Source organism: Archocentrus centrarchus, chromosome 11 (genome assembly GCF_007364275.1).
Source record: "Archocentrus centrarchus isolate MPI-CPG fArcCen1 chromosome 11, fArcCen1, whole genome shotgun sequence".
NCBI lineage: Eukaryota > Metazoa > Chordata > Actinopteri > Cichliformes > Cichlidae > Archocentrus > Archocentrus centrarchus.
This window is the reverse complement of record NC_044356.1, coordinates 20739674-20755651: the sequence shown is the minus strand read 5'-3', so window position 1 is coordinate 20755651 and position 15978 is coordinate 20739674. Positions and strand designations below refer to the sequence as shown.

At 41.5% G+C, this 15978-nt stretch overlaps 2 protein-coding genes across 3 annotated transcripts; both read right to left on the bottom strand.

Moving 5' to 3' along the window:
- Window positions 1-379: 379 nt before the first annotated feature.
- On the bottom strand, window positions 380-5226 carry LOC115788195 (DNA-directed RNA polymerase I subunit RPA43-like). Its single transcript, XM_030741139.1, has 4 exons — window positions 4898-5226; window positions 2848-2989; window positions 2347-2555; window positions 380-1504 (listed from the first exon to the last, which is right to left on the bottom strand). Exons 1-4 carry the CDS (start codon window positions 5197-5199, stop codon window positions 1027-1029), a joined length of 1131 nt encoding a protein of 376 aa, XP_030596999.1. The 5' UTR covers window positions 5200-5226; the 3' UTR covers window positions 380-1026.
- A 4110-nt stretch (window positions 5227-9336) lies between these two features.
- LOC115788635 (transmembrane protein 196-like) lies at window positions 9337-15016 on the bottom strand. Of its 2 annotated transcripts, none has more exons than XM_030741758.1 (5): window positions 14852-15016; window positions 12634-12690; window positions 10623-10758; window positions 10057-10175; window positions 9337-9961 (listed from the first exon to the last, which is right to left on the bottom strand). In XM_030741758.1, exons 1-5 carry the CDS (start codon window positions 15014-15016, stop codon window positions 9890-9892), a joined length of 549 nt encoding a protein of 182 aa, XP_030597618.1. In that variant the 3' UTR covers window positions 9337-9889. The 2 variants fall into 2 exon arrangements, with proteins under 2 accessions (XP_030597618.1, XP_030597619.1); XM_030741759.1 differs by having other exon boundaries at window positions 14870-15016.
- Between the last annotated feature and the right edge of the window lie 962 nt (window positions 15017-15978).

Sequence of the window (15978 nt, the reverse complement as noted above, 5' to 3'; positions counted from 1 at the left end):
GCCAAGTTAATTGCATCCCCTTATCTGTCCTCTTAGGCAGCTTCCGATAAGCTCTCCAACTCTTAGCACCTCACAGCTAATTAGACTCCCCACTGAAAAGCAGGGGGATTTCTGTGTGTGTGTGTGTGGGTGGGAGTAAAGAAAACACTCAGATCTTTAGGCTTATCTCTCAGCACTTTATCACTTAACACCCTCTGGTCAGAGCAAAAGAGCCTGCTGCAGAATTTTCCATGAAAAACTGCAAAAAATACAGGAATTTATTTTTTTCTGAATCAAAGCGCTGTTCATGAAAGTGTTTACAAAACACGGGCTTTTCAAATGGTCACTGAAAAGTAGACATTATGACAACATATCAAAATAAAGAACTCTCTCAAAGAGATGAGATTCTTTTTCATTTATTTTCAGAGACTTTCTGCTCTCAGTCAAAAACAAATCCATGAAAGACAAAAGAGTGAATGACACAGCAGTAATAATTCATGATGTCACTGTCACTGTGCCTGATGCATTTCCAGGCTGCTTACTGAATACTGTGGGGTTAAGGAAGTAAAACCTTAGCAGTCATGATCAGAACAATTCATTTAAGAACTACATGGAGGCACAAGTCAAGAGATCTTGAGCTGAGCCTGGCAGTCTCAGCCATTTGTCTCTTAAAAGGTGAACAGGTACAAAAACAGCAGCATAGCAAAGGATCATCAAACTGTGTGCTGGTGGAGTTTTCACCTCTGGATTTTTGTCTGCCAGGCTGACTGTAAGAAGCAGTTTTGCCCCATCATGTGGCAGTGAGCTGGAACTACAATCCGGTGAGGTAAATCTGAAGCCTGCTCCTATCATCCTATGTCTCTGTTCTCCTGTATGTCCAATATTCTGTTCATGGAGCTGAGAAGGACCCAGCACAGGGGTAAAAATCCGGCTCTTTAATGTCTAAGGCATATTAATAATTCCTCCGAAGCCATCACTATCATTAACACATTCAGCATCTCCGCGATTATTCCAAACAATTTACTTAATTTCCAAATTTGCAAATTTTTAGGCAAACTTCTCTATTTCACCTTTTCTCTTTTTCTTTGATTTTACTGGATTGGGATCTTCACTAAAAGCTGATGTGACATCACTACCTGATTCACGTTTCCTTTTCTTGTTTGGCTTGTCACTCATGTAACCACTGGAGTCGCTCCCGTGGAGCTCCATGCGAGACAGCTCCATCTCCTCCTCTTCTTTTGCATGTTTTTCCTTCTTCTTTTTCTTCTTCTTTTTCTCACCGGCTTCGTTGCCGTTGGCCTCATCTGTTGTCCCATTTGGCTCTGGCATCACACCGCTGTCCTGCTGACAGGCAGGTATGCTTGGTATCTCTTCTGCCTCCTGTTCTTTGACCTTCTTCTTTTTCTTTTTCTTCTTGGGGGTGTCTTCAGAAGCATCCTGGGTGGCTTCTGGGTCTTCCGGTTCCTGCTCATCTGTTGGGACACTGGATCCTGTGCTCTCACACATAGCCAGCAGCTCCTGCACCCTGAGACACACAAAGACAGAATCAGGGTGTAAAAATGTATTTTCCAAAAATATATAAAAAAAATAGTTTTTACTATAAAGTTGGATTTTTTTCTTCTTCCTATGGCTGCTCCCTGTAGGGCAGTAATTCTCAAACTTTTTGGTCCTCATGTTTCATCTTCTGTTTCAGAACCTGAGCATCTTCAGCTCAGCCTTCTTCTCTAGACCATACATCACAGCAGGTCTCACTACCATCTTCCCTCACCTTCCCTTTCACTGCTGTCCTTCTACCACAAATCGCCTCTGGCATTCCTCTCTACCCTGCCTGCACTCTCTTCCTATAAAGATAGACTCACTTTTTTTTTTTTTTGCATTTTTGGCCACAGCAGCTTTTTGTGACAGTGAAGAGAGACAGGAAATGGGGGAAAGATACAGGGACACACGGGCAAATTGGCGATGGGTCGGGACGTGAACCCGCACAGCGGCATATGTATGTGGTCGCCGGCTTCACCACTAAGCCACCCAGGCGCCCCAGACAGACTCACTTTTTAAAAATGATCTTGTGTTGCATCTAGATGATTCAGAATTTGAACAGTTTTTACTGTATCTCCAGAGTCAAGATGAAATGTGATTCAGAGACAGTTTTCCACATATTTCCCCATAACTAGAACTTCATAGGCCTTTATTTTCCTTCTGCATGCTCTAAACTATGCAAAGTGAATGACCAAGAGAAGCTGTGCCTCATCAACAAAGTCGTGCATTTGTATTTTGTTGACTAAATGCATCATTCTGTATGCTTAAATAAAGAGGACCCTGATTAGTTTTGCCCCCAAGCTACTCAAATCACCATCGCTGCACACTTACCTGGTCCTGTCCAGCCGTCCTCTGATCAGCAGCACCCCGGCAGTGTTAGCATCGAGTGCAGTCACGTGAAACTCCACATCTGCTCCGATCCTGGGCCCCGCATCCCTCCACGTTTCCACAGAAACAAGATTCGGTCTGGGAATGCTGGCGTTGAAGCAGCCGTGCACCAAGCAGCCCACATGGCTTACTCCTAATTTATTCACCTTACCCTACAAACAGAAGAATAGTGGAAAAAAAAAAAAAAAATGTCTTTCTGTGGTTTACACTTGTTAGTATTGCATTTTACCAGTAGCAGTTGAGCCCTCCCACAACAATACAGTCATATTTAAGGAAAAACTGATTTGCAGTGACCCTTCCCTTTAAAGGACACAAACGGACCCAAATCATGCCAGCTGTACAGATACTGTATGAGTTTCATCCCAGATTAATCCATTTCTGATTTTAATGTAAAGTTCTGTAAGCTAGTCTGCTTCTACCAAATAATATGAATGTAAATCTCACCTGTAGCTTCTGTCCTTTTTGGGGCTGAAAAACAATAAAGTTGGCTTCTACGTCCACGTGGATGTAGCCATTGTCATCGTAAATGTCTCCAAGTTGGCCCACTATCCTGATGTTGTCATAGGCTAAGGGGACACCATTCATTCTGAAAGACACCATCATAACAGGTTGAACACACATGGTAGCCACAGCTGGTGTAACACAATTATCAGAATGCAGACAAAAGAAACCTTTTTTATACATAATTACAACACACACATATGAACTTGAGTGACATCCCAGATCCTATTCCTTATTCATCCCAAAGGTGTTCTATCGGGTTGAGGTCAGGACTCTGTGCAGGCCAGTCAAGTTCTTCCACACCAAACTCACTCATCCATGTCTTTATGTTCCCTGCTTTGTGCACTGGTGTGCAGTCATGTTGGAACAGGAAGGGTCCATCCCCAAACTGTTCCCACACAGTTGGGAGCATGAAATTGTCCAAAATGTCTTGGTATGCTGAAACATTAAGAGTTCCTTTCACTGGAACTAAGGGGCCGAGGACAACTCCTGAAAACTTTACACTTGGCACAGTGCAGACAAGTACCGTTCTCCTGGCAACTGCCAACCCAGACTTGTCCATCGGATTGCCAGATGGAGAAGCGTGATTTGTCACTCCAGAAAATACGTCTCCACTGATCCAGAGTCCAGTGGCAGAGAGCTTTATACCACTGCATCTGATGCTTTGCATTGTGCTTGGTGCTGTAAGGGTTGGATACAGCTGCTCAGCCATGGAAACCCATTCTATGAAGCTCTCTACACACTGTTCTTGAGCTAATTTGAGGGCCACATGAAGTTTGGAGGTCTGTAGCAATTAACTGCAGAAAGTTGGCGACCTCTGTGCACTATGCGCCTCATGCATCCGCTGACCCCGCTCTGTGATTCTGCATGGCCTAACACTTCATGGCTGAGTTGCTGTTGTTCCCAATCACTTCCACTTTGTTATAATACCACTAACAGCTGCCTGTGGAATATTTAGTAGTGAGGAAACTTCATGACTGGACTTTTTGCACATGTGTCATCCTATCATGGTACCAGGGTGGAATTCACTGAGCTCCTGAGAGCAACCCATCCTTTCACAAATGTTTGTAGAAGCAGTCTGCATGACTAAGTTCTTGGTTTGATATACCTGTGGCCATGGAAGTGATTGGAACACCTGAATTCAATGATTTGGACAAGTGAGCGAACACGTTTGGCAATATAACATATCAGAGAGACTACAAAAAACTTTAGAAGTTTCCCAATCAACACCCTGGTTTATTCTTAAAAAGAAGGCCAGCTCAGCAACACCAAAAGTCCTGAAACACCACAGAAGACCACTAAAGTGCTTGATGACAGAACTCATTCTTTGGTTCAGAAAAAACATCAAGCCACACACTCGAGGGAGTAGGCGCAGAGAAATTGAATGTAAATACAGATGGTTTACAACAAGGTGCAAACCACTGGTTACACTTCATGAATCTTACCAGAAAACATCTAAAAGAACCTGCAGAGTTCTGAAAAAAATATTTGAGCAGATGACACGGAAGAGAGAAGTACGGAGAGGGAGAGAAACAGCTCATGATTCACATCATCTCTCAAACAGGGTGGAGGCCATGTTATGACATGGGCATGTATGGCTGCCAGTGGAACTTCGTCACCAGTGTTTATTGATGATGTGACTCTGCTCAGATTCAGCAAGATGCTGCAAAACTGATCGGACAGTAGTGCAGTGTACAGTTGCACGGTGCCATCTATGACTGCAATTCCTGGACAATTAATGAAATACTTTTATCAACCCCCTTGAATTAAAGCTGAAAATCTGCACTTCAATACGTTCTCAACCCTTGAAAGCACCATTGTTTTGTTTAGTAAGACGGGGACAGGTCTCCAAGTGTCGGTCCGACAACACAGAAGACAGCAACACAAAAACACAGAAGCCAGGCGTGATACTAGAACTCGTGTGCATGTTTGTGTACGTGGTGACGTGTGAGACACGGCTGAAAATGTTTTATTGATTAGATAAAAGCGGCACCTTTGAGAAAACTTGAGCAGCTCGGCCTCCAGCTCCTCCTTTATCCCTGTCTTCTTCTTGTTCAGATACACGGGCGGCAGGGCGATGTGTCTCCGGTGGGTGTTCATGACCAGACACGAGTACGGCGCTGACAACAGCTCCGAGGCGGCGGCGAACGACGGGATAGATAGCGGGACGGCGACCGCAGCTATTCCCGGTACAGGGGGCACTTCGGCCGTTTGGTTCAGGGCGGACGCATCGGGAATTTCACCGGATATTCTCACATGTTTTGGGTTGTCCTCAGCATGCTCGAAGTTCGCCATGCTGCTTGGGAAGACCGGAAGAGCACCGAGAGGTGACTTCCGCTGTGGGGAGCGCTGAAGAGCTGTTAAACGCATTGAAAACATTTGTGATTGTTGCCCCCTGCTGGTGACAAAGAAGAGCGCACTCCACAAAGTTAATGCCGCAGTCCTATTATACATTTTTTACTTTAGATTCCACAACTTTAAGTGATAATTGTCAAAAAAATGGCTTTATTGTTGTGTTTTGATAAATAAATAATCCAAAATGCCTAAAAACATCAGACAGTATGCAGAATTTTATAACCTACTGCACCTTCTGTGTGCAGAGCACAGACTGAATCACCAAAATACTTTTACAGCCCTTAATGATGATAAATGAGTGACTACAGACTCCATGGCTGTTTAAGGCTAGTCTGTGTACAGTAATGCTTTAATGTTTCCTGGCATGTAGATGGATTTAAATATTGCATGTGGCCAAAGTGGCCGTTAGTTTAAATAATTAATGTCCAGTCTAACATGGTAAACATTCTGAGTACCTATTTCATTGGCATGGTGTTAATTTTTAAATAAAATTTAGTTCTGCAATGTAGCTGCAACAATAGATAAATATATCCTTCCATCCATCCATCCATCCATCCACTAGGAGACTAGTGTTATTCTTTGAAAAACAAATTGTACAATGATCACATAGAAAAGCCAGAGCCATGCAATATTCAAAGGCAGCAAAGTTGTTCTAAACGCACAGAGTGACAAGAAGGGTCCGGCAAATCATTTTTGTCCCAGGCACTTATCAGGTTGATCTATGGAAGCTTTTTTCAGCCATGGAAAAAGTTCTTTCTTTTTTTTTTTTTTGCCATCTGTAAGTCAAAATATTGGGTTATTATCTCAGAAATATGTCTTACTAGCTCAAACTGCTAAGAAAGTCATTTGAAAGTAAGAAAATAAGTTGAAAGTTTGTGTTATTAAGTTGAAATTTTAACACAATATCTTGAAATTTTGACTTAGATCTTCTGGCATCTCTCTCTCTCTTTTTTTTTTTTAGTGGCAGAAACAAGCTTCCATAATTTAACTCTTGCTTTTTGCAGTTTTAAAATCCAGATTTTACATTCACCAGCTTAACTTTTGATTTTGGAGAAAATTTTACCAAATAAAAATGAGCAGCATGTGGCTGTGCTATTGTAAGCAGCTGTCCTGTGATGGTCTTTGTCATGTAAACTACAAGTTATGCAGTGACAAGCCTGGCAGGGATGCTGAAAGGCAACTCTTGTGGTAGGAGATGGTCATTGATTCTGTATCCTGTTCATACCTGCAGAGCCACATTAAGATCATTAGGGTGACCTGAGGTGTCAATTAGTGCAACTAGTGCAGTGTTTCCAGCCATACACACAGGCGCATGCACTGAAAATTATCCTGACACATGCACAGATGAATCTAGTGTTACTATTTTCTGACAGAGCAGCACCACAGGAGGTCACATGATTCAGCGTTTCTACCTCTTTAACACACACACACACACACACACACACACACACACACACACACACATACACTCATAGGAATCACAGATCCGGTGCTCTGTAAGGAACCACAGCCTACTCCTGTCTGTTGTCACGGTGATAAATAGTGACGTAGTTTTTTAGCACCCAGCGCGGCTTCTGCTGCAGTGGGCCCAGTCAACACACACACACATAAATGCACACACATCTCTGCTTGGGGGCTATCTGTTGGTGGCAAACACTGTAATGAGGTGCTGAGCAGCAATGATGCTGTCAGAGCTTATCTCCACAAGAGGTCACAGCTGTGTGTGTGTGTGTGTGTCTGTGTGTGTGTGTGTGTGTGGGGGGGGGGGGGGGGGGGGGGTACAGGGTTTATTGCGTTTCTTCTTCTGCTTTGTGAAGCAGTCTGTACTCTCAGGTCTGACGTCTGCTATAAAACTGATTTACTTCATCCCTTAACTTTACGATGAGTGTGGGAACCCTGAACAGCATCATCATTGTGTTAAACTGTGGTCTCATAGGAATGCAGTGGCTTTCTAAATTGATTATGCTCACAGTGTGGTCGCTATGGAGGACTGAAACTGCCAAAATCTAAAATTAAAATAAATATATGATCATATAAATAAATTTATGTCATTACATGCATATTAAATATTTTGGATATTAAAATGTTTGAATTTATAGAAGTTGATGTATTTATGTTTGTTTTAACTCCCCTGTTATGTACTTTCCAATACATAATTTAGAAATGATTTAATAAATAAAATAGCACAAAATGGAAAGGAAATAAATAGAAACCAAATGCAAATATATGCATAAGCCATTTATGTCACAGTTGAAAAATTGGATGCATTAATTTGTTTTTATTATTAATTGATGAATTTAATTACACATTAACCTACAGGAACTCCATGGTTACATGGGTGTCACAAAGTATATAAATGTTCTGGAAAATTATCCTTCTCTTTAACTCATGAAGCCCTGTAAGTGGCATCTAGGAAACACCATGTGATCATGTGACACTGTGAGAATTCCCTATGACATAATTTCCAAAATAGTGGCAAGCCAAGTTAGCACTCCTGACAGAACTAGTTATTTATAAAGGGCTTTAAAAAACTGACAAGTTGCTGTGTAACGATATGTTGAATAAGTTGAATTTCATAATGTGACAAAGATGTTGCAACAGTCCTGATAACTGGCTAATTTCCCTACATGCTGCTTTGATCTTGGCCTTTAGTCTCCTTCTCCATGGAGGAGCATCTCCATGCTCGCTGTTGCTGTGGTATTTGATCTATAGATTAGCTGGTTGGTTTCAGTGATGGCTGAAGTAGGGATTGTCCGTAATGCTGCATTCGCATCTTCTAGTAGACTTTCAGAGGGCACGTCACAAAAAGAAAAAAAAAGAAAAAAAAAAAAAAAAAAAAAAGAGGGCACGTCACATAGTCTCGGTAATCGGCCACGAGGGGGTCCAGGTTTCCAGTTTAGCCATGATCTTATTTTTCAGGTCAGCTGCTCTGGCGTTCAATGTACTAGTTGTTTTTGGGGCTTGGTACCCATGTGTGGGAATGATGATATCACCCACTTCTTTCTGTATGGGTCTCTGTAAAATGCCAAGAAATCATGCACGCTTCGGAAATGAAACAAGGTGTCCCATGGTGGCTGGCAACCATTTTCAGACCTTGCTGACATCTCTAAATTTCACTGACAATGCAGATTTGAAGATCTGAAATCTACAACATAAGATTGTTCAGTTTTTTAAAATATACATCTACAGTAGCATGTAGAAAAGACATCCATTATAAAGCAGCCTTAATTCTTTTTAGTTTTTATGCATTTTTTGAGCTGTAAAATATAAATCTGGAAAATAATTTGTCAATAAACGCAACTAGCAATGTTTGACATACATTATACAAAGACAAAAATATGTTTCCATGCAAAAAAGTTGTAAAGCTGTTTGATTTTCCAATTAGATTCCAGTGTAACATTTATATAATATTTCAGATATTTAATAATAATAATAAAAATACCTTTAATTTATAACGCACTTTACATTTTAAAAAACCTCAAAGTGCTACAAAACAAAAAACATTATAACAAACAGTAAAAATACAAAACACACTAAGTAACAGACCATGGTGTAAATTAAAATACACCAGGGTGCAGATAAAATAGATATTTGAGAGTAATGTGCAGTATTATTTAATTTTTTAAAACTGGATCTGGATAAAGCTGGATTCTTGAGCCATTTAGATATGGTTCTCCACAGTGTGCAACTTTACCACATGTGATTTTAACCTTTGTGTTTTACGATTACCTACAATGATTTAGTGCATTGATTAAAATGTTACAATGTGGCTACTAACTGAGAAGTAACTCACATCACATTTTTACTGAGTGCTTACATACTGTGAACATCTCCACAAACGCACACAGACAGACAACTATGCAAGTAAAAAGGCTAAGCTTATGTTGTGATCATAAAACCATATTCATCCTGCTGCTCTTTAACAGTGCAGCAATAAAACAACAAAAAAACCATGCAAATTTTTCCATATCTTTTATTTGGTCATAATTGAGTTGAATGAACTTTGTAAGAAGCATTATAAAAATATGTTTGATTTACAAGCATGGATATACAGTACAGTACTTTGTGCATTACTGTATTTTTCTTTATCTCAAAGCATTCCATTATCAGATGATACATACAGTTTACCAAAGGCTATCTCAAGATCTGCATTCCATAAACCAATAACAACACAGAGAGAGAGAATAAGGACGATGAGACTGAAATAGCTCTTCGAGACACGTGAATCAGCCGCATGCTTAATTTGTGCTCATCACTTTGATCTGACTGGATGAAATGTACCCTTCCTGCTCATAGATCGGATGATTTCACGCAGATGTCTGTCACAGGATTTGTCATCCAAATGGCAGCTCACCATCCTGGCTTTGGTTTGTGTTAAACTGAAGGTATTTAAACACATGTTTGCATAATATTTAGAAGCCTAACTGGTGCCCTCATGCTGTCCATTTTACTCAGTCAGCTGGTAAAAGGCTTCCAAGGCGAGAAACCTGGTTCAGTTCCTGCAGTCAGGATACAGTTAAATGCATCCTATATGTAGAGTCTCATACACAGAGTGAAGTACAAGCTGTATGTGACTATTTTAGTAACTGTTCCTGTTTTGGTGTGCAAGTCACCTTCTGGTGAGACTTCATCAAGGAGATGCCGCGGTGTGTCCATTGTAGGAGATCTGAGGAATACCATTACTGGAGTTGTCCAGGACCTCCTGTTAGGGACACACACACACACACACACACACACACAAACCTACTTAACATACACTTTTTCCAGTTATTGAAGATAAATTATTTTCCTCACTACCTTCTCAGTCATCTCATGGGAATGATGCAGTGAGTGTTCCCTCTCCAAGAACATCCTCTGCTGCTCAGAGCTTGCCAGGCGACAGGTTAGCCACGTGGATAATGTACAGGACGAGATCCCTGGACAAGACAGGAAAAGGAAATTTTACGCAGAATTTTCATAGGGAAATCCACAGCCCCCAGAGGATACATCACGAGCCTGTGATCCTGCAATGTCCTCTGAACCAAAGTCTGTTTATGGGCTGTATAAAAAATGGATGTAGCCTTTGGTTAAAAGTGAAGCCAATGTTGTAGCACCTCTTCCGATTGCAATTATATAGTTATCCATCCATAATGGGCTTATAGACTCAATTGCTAGCTGTTTACGTTTTAAATTATAGTCCCATTCATATCCTTGTAGGACATTTAGTCCCTTTCAGACACTTGAACAAAGACTAAAAACATTCTTCTATTATGATAGAAAATAGACAAAAAAAAATGCAGCAGACTTGAATTGTTTTCAGTTGCATCACATCATAGTGTGTTAGGTCTTGCATCCTTGTTTATGTTATTTTTTTTTTTTTTTACCTAGACAGGCCAGAGTCATTGCAGCCAGGTGGATTGATTGCATCTTGTCTGGCCGTTTGTTCAGTGCCCGAACAAACTGGACGTTTAAGATCCCACCAATGAGGCCACAGATGCAGCATGCTGAAAAGAGGATCATCTGAAAGACAGGGCAGACGGGGGCGATGTTAATGCAAACAGCAAAATTGATATCTTATCAACAAATCTGTAAACAAAGTGACAAAATGTGATGAGATAGGAGCCACACGAACTACTATCGACCTTCCATCGCCATCACGCTGCTGGTTTGGGCCAAGGCTGTGGTGATGAGTAATGCGTAGCAGTCAAAATAAATCTCATTCGCTATTAGAAAATTGGATCACTCTCAAAGCCGGCTGTCCTTTCCAGAAGAAATGTGTGGCTCGTAAATGTGCTTGCATCACTCACTTGCTGTATTTGTGTGTGTGTCTGATTTGTGTGTCTAATGAATCACATTTTTTACAGATTATTTCTTTGTGTCCTGTATCAGAACCAAGAAAAACTAACACCCAGTTTGAGAATCCTATTTCTTTTGTATTTGATTTTATTTGGTAGAATCTCATGACAAAATAATTGCACTTCATAGCCTCAAAATAACAAAATCCAGATGATTCATTTACTTCCTGCTAACCGTGAATGTGTTTGTTTTGCATCTGGAGAGCGGGTCATCTTTCACTGCTCCCTGTGCAGATGCCGTTAGTGCCTTTAACCGCATGGAAAAGGGCGTCTCCTATTTCAGTCGTTACCCAGTGAAGTGTGGAAAGTGGCTGGCAGGGGTCCGGAGCCACACCAGCCTAATGCAATCATCACCCCACAGGCAGACATGGAGGGAGGGAGGGAGGGCGGGGGGATGGTAGGAGATGAGGAGAGGAAGATCGAGAGGAAGATGGAGAGGAAGATGGAGAGAGTCGCAGCATCGAAATGGCAGTGAGGATAGAGTGAATGGAGAAGATGGACAGGTGATAGTGATGAAAAAAAGGCAAAGGCATGAGTAGGAGGAGATGGACGCAAAGACAAAAGTTGGACAGGGCGAAATGGAGGGAAAGAAAGGTTGAGGGATGTCTCTGTTACAGCAGATTGCGCTGACATTGATCCATCATTAGTGTCCTCCCTGCAGGAGACAGCGAGTCAGAGAGAAACACCAGGACTGGGAGCTACTGAGAGACTGTAAAAAAGACAGAAAGAGTGACAGAAAGGGAAGAGAGGTGACTGCCTGCCTCCTCTTATTTCCTCAGATGTCTTCTCAGAGCCCACTGACTGCACCTGCTCATGGACCACACACACACACACACACACACACACACACACACACACACACACACCACACACACACACACACACACACACACACACACACACACACACACCTTTGGGAGTTCTTTCCTGGTCAATTATGCAGACCTTGTGCATGCTTTCAGTATCCTCGATACAGAGCATATGTATTTATCTAAGGAGTATGTCTGAATCTATTCTGAACTTTATTTCCAGTTAGAGTTGCATCTGACGTCCACAACAGAAGACATGTGTGTCATATTTCCAGCAAAATACTGAATGAAATCGAGATGAGAAGATAATTGTCTGCACGGCTGCAGCCAGGTGACAGTTAGCTTGGCTGAGTTCAGAGACATGGAAACAAAGCTAATAAATCCACCTTGTTTACCAGCAAAGGCCACAGACTACTACTTAGTAGTTCTCAAACCATTTCCTGCTGTCTCTGCCTAATTCCTGGCAACTGGTACTAACCTGGAAATACCTCAGCACAAACTTCTTAAATGACTTTTTCGTCATATGAATCACTACCTAGTGAGCTGGAGTGTACTTAAGTTGGATTTTGGTACCTTGGTACCCATTCCCACCCCCACTTCACCCATTCAGCATATCATTACACAGCATTTGCATAGAAAAGGCCTCATGCTATTTATATACCATAGACTAATAGACATTAAAAAAAAAGGAAACTACTTAAAGAAATAAACCCTGGCCGGTATGTACTTACAATAAGGCCTGTCCTTTTTCGAGCACACAGCACTCCACACATCCCACAGACCAGAAACTGGAAACAGAGCAGGACAGCACATTTATAAATTAAGAACTCCGTGACTTCAAGTTAGTTAGTCATGAGAAATTTTGGATAATTTTAAGGTGACCATCCCTGACGGGACAACAAGAAATGCTGACAATATAGTCATAATGATTAGTTATTCACATGGAATTAGTAGTGTGTGATCACAGGAAATCATATTGTTCTGTGTCAGAAATTTAGCCTGAACTGTTACAGTTGTATTATGCTGGCAGAGAGAGCTTAAAAGTAGGCCAACCTGGGGAACTACAAGCTGCACCGCTTTCCAGAAGGATGTTGGTGGCAGTAGTTACCATGTAAAAGGAGACTAAAGGAGGGATGTCCTCTTGTTTTAAAATAATATTATTTAAATATTTCTAGTCTGTCTCTCTCTGTAAGCCTTGTGACCTGTCCACGGTGTACCCTGCATCTCACTCTATGGCAGCTGGGATAGACTCCAGCCCCACCCCAACCCCGAAATGGATAAGTGGAATAAAGTGGATAAATGGATGGATAAGTATTTCTAAGAGCCAGGTACACTTATTAGAGTTCCTCTTAAGCTTTTACCTCTTTATAAAGTCTCCTATCCATAAATCAAGTTTGTTTAGTTGACCACTTCTCTTGTTTAAGAAAAAAAAATCTCATAGATCATTTTTGCTGCTCATTACAGTTACAGAGACAAACAGTTGCATTGTTCTGAAACACTGTCACAACTTAAGCCAAAGTCACAGAAATGCACAGAAAATATCATAAATGAATGATGATCATTGTCCCATTTCAACACAGCTTAACACTAAAGGCTGGAGATTCAGTGTCCTGTGAGGACAGCGGTCAATGGGTTCTAATAATTCCCAGGTCCTGAAAGAACACTGAAACTTTTGGACAGTCGTGAGAATGGGTGGCTGACTCAGCAAACAGGGCTCAACAACTGTGGTTGAACTCACAGACAACCCATTGCATAACATCTTTGCAGGAACTTCATCTACGCTGCTGGACTCACGCACACTTTAAGTGCATTCACACTCAAATATACAACCTATGTACTCTGATCAGCAAATGCTTCTTTCCTCTTTCTGTCTGATGCATGTCCACATGTTTACACCTCAGCAGTCTTTCAAAGCCTACGTCTCACACTAATAATGTGATATAGATATGATTCTTTGTGACTCATAGTGCCACAGCCCCAGGCATTTATAGTAATTCTCAGCTATAACTGCTGACAGGTAGGTTATATTTCCCCTGCTTGAGCGTCTGTCACCGTAAAGCAGATGATTCAAGGTATATGGCTGCTTAAGATGCCAGAAACTAAACTTTTAACTGTTCAGTGGCAAAATCAAGACAATGAGGCTCAGAGCAGCGCAAGAACAGGAGGAGACACGTTCAACTGACTGAGAGGATGATGGGTCTAAAAGCCCCGACCCTTCCAAGCAATGAGCAGCAAATCAAGCATGAATTAATGAAGCCAATCTTTAGCTCCAGTACAGCAGGCCAAATGGCCGCGTGTCTGCTTGACTTTTATAGGCAAATAACACATGAAGCTGTGTCAGCAAAACCACTCGCGGTCTGGATGCTAAATGTGGTCACGTGGCAGTATTCAGTTTGAAAAGTAAACAGCCACAAATACAGACATAAATTCCATCCCTCATCTGTCTCAGACTAAGATTTTCTGTGAGCAGAATGGATTTCTGCTGCAATTGATTGATTGCAGCCTAAATAAGAACAATATTTGTAATAAATTCATTTTAGGGATGTTTTAGGAAATAAAATACTAGTTTGTTTTCTGGTTTTTCAGTAATTTTAAGCATTTTATTAAATAAAATATCAACATTAACCTAGGTAGTGTATTTTATGGTATATGTGTATTAGATCTTTTAATATCAGCCTCTGACATCTAATCATTGACTATCATAACCATGACTCTTGCTTTAGCCTTTATATAATGAGATCATGTTCCCCTATTTTAATTTTAATGCTTACAAACATACAGCATTTACTGCCTCAAAAGCACTCTCTACAAATGGGGGTTTACAAAGAGGAAGGCAGTTCCCTTGAGTTTAAAGTATGTCTCATCTTTCCGCACCATCCATGGAAATACTTATCCTCTTGGGAAGTAAACAAGAAAAAAGTAGCGACAAGAGTTGTTCCCAGGACGTACACAGAGTCCACTCCAGACGGGAGAAGCGTCTCCCTGCTGCGGTTTACGATCACCCCGGACCCAGCTAATGCCCACAGCTCCCAGGACGATGCTCGCCACACCCAGGCCCACCTCCACCACGGACAGCAGGAGCAGGCTCCACAGAATCTTGCGGCTGGAGCACATTCTGCCCCGGGCATCTCTCCAGCTACAGCAGGAAGAGGCGCTGAGACAGGACTCCGCTTCTCGATGCTCTGAGGGCGGCGCTGCTCTACTGCTTCATAACCGGCTGAAAGAGATGAAAAAGTATATCCACGTGCAAACGAAAGAAGAGAGAACTTGCAGAAGAGGATAACAAACTATTTAAACACGGAGGAGGGAAAAGGTTTGTCTCGCTGGTTGGAGATTGCCGTAATAAATGAGCGTTCCGCTGAAGTTCCCCCGTGCGTCTGTAACGCATCGCGCTGTCCAAGGTACTTAAGCGCCACAGCGCGAGCACACGCACACACACACACACACACACACACACACACACACACACACACACACACACACAAACAAATAAACAGCGATTCACGCATGCACATCCAGGGCCGTTACTAAGAGGTCGTGAGACTCAACCTCCGCCCCCAGCGATGGAAATGATAGTTCTGCTGATATATAAACTGAGTTTTGTTCAGCTTCTGGTGTTAACGAAAGTAACCCACAAACAAGAAGCAACTTTCAGTTATACGTAGATAACTAGGATTTATAAAGGGATATAAGAGAATAGAGAATAAAAGACATGAGCAAATTAAAAAAGAAAAAGCACTAATGCCTAAATTAGGTTATAAAAATCTGTGTCAAAAACAATTGTTCAGTTCTTGTTTGCTTTTGTTTGCTTTCTTCAGATATATATAGAAACTCAGTTTTTGTTCTCTTTATATATTATTCCCCAGCTTTGAGTAATAGATTTATTCACCTCAGTGTCTTCAGTGATATTTATTGACAAGGCAACATCTCATGCCACTGCTCTTCCAGCAAGTGCATACTATAGCTACAACCAGAAACTAACCGTTTTCCCACTCTTCTGCCCTCCTCCTCCAGTATTCTATCCTGGGTTTTATTCCCGTTCCTTAGAGTTTCACTTGAAGGAAGTTGTGATTTAA

Coding starts and splice junctions, on each gene's coding strand:
- LOC115788195 (XM_030741139.1), bottom strand. CDS start 5,199: ATGGCGAACTTCGAGCATGCTGAGGACAACCCAAAACATGTGAGAATA. Junction 2,990..4,897: donor CTGCTCAAGTTTTCTCAAAG/GTGCCGCTTTTA, acceptor GGTGTCTTTCAG/AATGAATGGTGTCCCCTTAG. Junction 2,556..2,847: donor AAAAAGGACAGAAGCTACAG/GTGAGATTTACA, acceptor TTCTGTTTGTAG/GGTAAGGTGAATAAATTAGG.
- LOC115788635 (XM_030741758.1), bottom strand. CDS start 15,016: ATGTGCTCCAGCCGCAAGATTCTGTGGAGCCTGCTCCTGCTGTCCGTG. Junction 12,691..14,851: donor CCGTCTGGAGTGGACTCTGT/GTACGTCCTGGG, acceptor CTCTGTTTCCAG/TTTCTGGTCTGTGGGATGTG. Junction 10,176..10,622: donor AATGACTCTGGCCTGTCTAG/GTAAAAAAAAAA, acceptor TGTCTTGTCCAG/GGATCTCGTCCTGTACATTA.